Raw genomic sequence first — 4160 nt, 5'->3', positions numbered from 1 at the left:
TTAAAAGGGTTTTGTTTTCACAGGTTAAGTCTCCTTGAATTTATTAAATGGCATGCTCCATATTTTGTTATGTCAAGATACCAGCTGGTAGACAGAGGCAAGTATAAATCAGCATCCTTGAGCAATGAGATTTAAAGATTTTTTTTAGCATACTTTAAGGGAGTGGCACTATCATGGATGCTCAGCATACAATAGCAACAAGCCAAGCTAGTGGAATTGTACTAGCAAGTCATTTTACAACCATTTTTTGGGTGCATATAATTACTTTCTACTCACTATGCAGTGTTTTAGCCATGCAGCTTGCTTTTGAGTGAGATGAGTTGCCCATATAAAGCCTCATGTATGAAATTGAGAATATACCTTTATGTTGAATTAATCTCAGTGAGGTGTCAGCACTACCAGTATTGTCCTTTTGACCTTTCTTTTTGTAATGTACTTGGCCTTCATTGCAAAAGAGGCCCCTTTTTTCTCTGTAACGGAGTGGCCTGCAAAATAGATGCAGGGGGACAGTGTGGGCACTCCCCAGTTAAAATATTCAGTTGACAACTTCCAATAATTTTACAGGTGCACTTTTAGGATTGGGCTTTTTTGGTGCGAATGCCATCTAAATGTATTTTGTGTATGTAGAGAGCAAATTCAGTTGCCTAGTGACTAAACATACACCATCTGGATTTTCACTGATAGAGGCATCCAAGTTTAAAGACAGAACACAGGATAAATCATGCAACAAAAAGATGGTAAGAGACGCACCTGCCTTTATCTTCTTTGTACCTAGATCAGCTGAAATAATTTTAATATCCTCTTTCAGTGATGGAAAAGAGGTGCCTAAAACTCCCCCATTCTAATTATCACAAAGCTATACTAAGAAAATACATTTATCTTTTTCTGGTCTGCTTTGTCCCCTACTATTCAACGACATTTTGATTCCAAGCATCAAGGGTTTGACATGTCAGTGAGTGTGATATTACACACAAGGAACCAAAACAGCAGTGTTTGAACTAGCAGAAAGACTCCCACGCAGGGAAACTAATGTTGGCAAAAATGATTTTACCTCTATTTCTGACCATTATTGCAGGTCTTCTTGAGGTAGTGGTAGTGACATTTCAACACCCAGCCTTCAAACTGACTTCTATAATGGTAGTTTCTTCTGTTGTAGTTAAACTTTGCAAGGCAGTGGGACATTTCTTATCAGTTATATGAATGCACCTAGGAAGCTGAATTTGATATTTGCTTGCATCTCTTATTGTGGGTCACTATGGGCCATCACGCTTGATTGCACATGCAGAGCAGGGAGAAAAAAAAATGCAACATTGCCCAGTGACTTCGAGCAAGAAGTGTGGTATCTGAATGACTATACCAGCCCTTCTTGCTATTTTAAAGAATACTAAAATAGCTGGCTACCTAAATTCTATATTAATAGACAAGAGATAACACAGGATATAGTAGAAGGTATGTTTACCCCAATTATTAATTAGTGTCCCATAAATAAGCAGGAAAATGCTTATAGTTTAGGATATTAAACTAAGGTAGTTAAAGCCATGATTAGTGGCCAGTTCATTGCTGTACAAACCATTTAACACTACCTATGATATGATCCTGTTACATTTAATGTCAAAACACTAAAAGGGGAGGGACTGTTTAAGCAAATATCAACACTTCAGGTGTAAGGGAAGCCAGTAATGTAGACCCCACTATTATGGTTCAGCTGTAGAAGCCCCCTTTGTATGTCTGTAATAGAACTGTGTTGTTTCTCATCTGGTATGAAGTACTATAGTGGGTGAAAGTGAATACATAAACACAGTACTTTTATGTACAAAAAAAGTTTAATTGAAATACCTGTATAAAAAATATGATCTCCATACATTTCACACTGTTAAACGGAAGAAAAAAAAATCCAAATCCAAGCTGCATAAATGCAACTAGATCACAGAAACACAGCTATTAAAATAAATTAAGGTTTATGACTCTGCCATTCTACCTTCAAGAGCCAATGCACGGAGACTGTACAATGTCAATAATTTAAAACCCTTCCAAACAGCATTACTTTACATTTCTGGTATAATAATACCAGACAAAGGCATACTGACTAACTTTAAAAAAGTCACTCAATTTCCCTTAAATTAGACTTTGTACAACAATTTTCCATCTTCCAACAAAAACTGGTAAGGTCAGAAAATTTTTTTTTTTTTTGTCTTTTTTGTGTTTTTTTTTTTTAAACAAAAGTTGATAGGAATGCAGAAAAAAGTGCCATGGGCAAACTACTAGAATTCCCATGGAAAGGGGGGGGGGAAGGGGCAGGGGGAAGAAGCACAGTGTTGAATAACTCTAACCAAATAAATTAACCAAATAAATAGCCACAGCTGAAGCTGTGGGAGGTCTTCTAAAACTTCAAACAATAAATAACTGTATAATACATGGGAAAACCAAATTTACATAAAACACATTATACAGGTATGGAAAAAATAAGTAAAGTCCTTGAATATTGCATTGATTGTGCATTTAACATGCCCATACATACTTTAAGACTCGCAGGGTGACAAAAGGCTAGGGGAGTTGAGAAAAGGGGCTTCTCATGCCCAGTGGTAGAGATGATAAAAGGAAACATGAATAAATGTTCCTGATAAAAAGCTGATATACCTGTTTGTATTTCTGTGCAGGCTATAGGAAATATTCTGAGCAGCAGAGGTGGTTGGGTGGGGGAAATGGGACAGGGCAGAGGAGTGAAATGTCTGTGTTCAAGTATTCCATCACCAATGGATGGGACTACTTCATTCAATCACCGAAACATGTTCCAATGCATCATAGGAGCTGCTTCCTCCAGCACTAAGTCTAAAGGGAGCAAAGTCCTATAATGAACTGGATCTTCTTTGGACATACACAGCTCAAAAAAGAAAGTCCCACTGAAGCAGCTTTCAAAAAGGCACTCAAAAGCAAATAAAATCTAGTCCAGGCTCTATGAGAGCAAAAAAGTTTACCATGTATTCAAGAGGTCACTGCTTTCTTAGTAAGGTCAGCCTTTGACTAAGTACTGGCCTGCAACTCCCAAACATCAGCGTTTCCAAAGGAAATCTTTCATTCCAAAGCAGAAACCAGCAAAAGGGGAAAATAAAATCAAGTCCCTCAGACAAAGATTCAACTACAGAATAATGAATGCATTTTATAGCCCCTCCTACGTATTGGCAGCAGCACTGTGGTCTTTCTGCTTGTAGCTCCCCTCCCATTGCGAGGTCCTTAGCGTTTCACAGACTCTCATTGCTTGAACTTGTGCTAGATACATCAGTGTCAAGGGTCCGTAGCCTTATGTCACAGTCTTCAGACTTCACTACTTCAGATTTGTGCATCCAAGGATGGTCAAAAATTTGCTCAAGTGTTGGTCTGTCTGAAGGCCTCAGTGAAAGGCACCATTTGATCAGCTGTTGACATTCTGAAACAAAAGAGGAGATGCTAAGAGTCAGACCACAAAGCAAAAGAAAATCTTTCTTAACTAGAAAAAAAATAGCCCAAGGTGAGAAGTTCAAGGGTTTGCTTTTGAACTCACCAGGTGAAATTCTCCTTCTGAAGTATAACCGGCCTCTCAAGATCTCTTCGTCTTGTTCGAAAGGGATGTCTCCACAGACCATGTCATACAGAAGCACTCCCAGGGACCATACGGTTGCTGACCTCCCATGGTATCTGTGGTACCTGATCCATTCTGGAGGGCTGTACACTCGGGTTCCTACATGGTAAAATAAAAAAACAAAACAAAACAAAAAACAAAAAGAAATCCTTTAGTATTAGCCCCGTGATGGATTCTCTCTCCCCCTCCTATAGCAGTAAGGGCTACAGCCTAGCTAACTGGTAAGGCAATCCTTAAAAGAAAAAAAAAAAAAAAAACCTCAGGCCAAATAAAGGTGCCAGTGGCATAAGCACAGAGAGGTGTGCAGCATCACACCGCCAACCAGCGGCTTTGGTCCCATTAGGCTGCGCTATTTTGTTGCAAGGAAGGCTGCTTTCCATCAGCTGACTGTTTACTAAGGCAAGGCTCCCTCCGGCTGACCACGTGGCGTCTGCAGCATCACACCAAAAATAGACACAAAAGGACAAAGGGGGCGGCTGGGAGGAGAGGAGAGGGCGGAGGCGCAGCTCGGGGCTGCCAGCTGCGGAGAGGAGCGGCTGCGGCG

General features: G+C 39.9%; 1 protein-coding gene across 1 annotated transcript in view; it reads right to left on the bottom strand.

Annotated features, from left to right (window-relative positions):
• Positions 1–2202: 2202 nt before the first annotated feature.
• PIM3 (Pim-3 proto-oncogene, serine/threonine kinase) overlaps positions 2203–4160 on the bottom strand; it is a 3196-nt gene continuing 1238 nt past the window's right edge. The window contains exons 5-6 of the mRNA XM_019543487.1: positions 3539–3715; positions 2203–3424 (exon numbers count right to left, since the gene is read on the bottom strand). Of these exons, the coding sequence (XP_019399032.1) occupies positions 3240–3424; positions 3539–3715 (362 nt within the window). The 3' untranslated portion in view covers positions 2203–3239. The remainder of the gene's footprint in view (positions 3425–3538; positions 3716–4160) is intronic.

The sequence above is a fragment of the Crocodylus porosus genome, unplaced genomic scaffold (assembly GCF_001723895.1).
Source record: "Crocodylus porosus isolate Cpor-Errol unplaced genomic scaffold, CroPor_comp1, whole genome shotgun sequence".
NCBI lineage: Eukaryota > Metazoa > Chordata > Crocodylia > Crocodylidae > Crocodylus > Crocodylus porosus.
The sequence above is the reverse complement of the archived record's forward strand: the minus strand, read 5'-3'. Positions and strand labels throughout refer to the sequence as shown.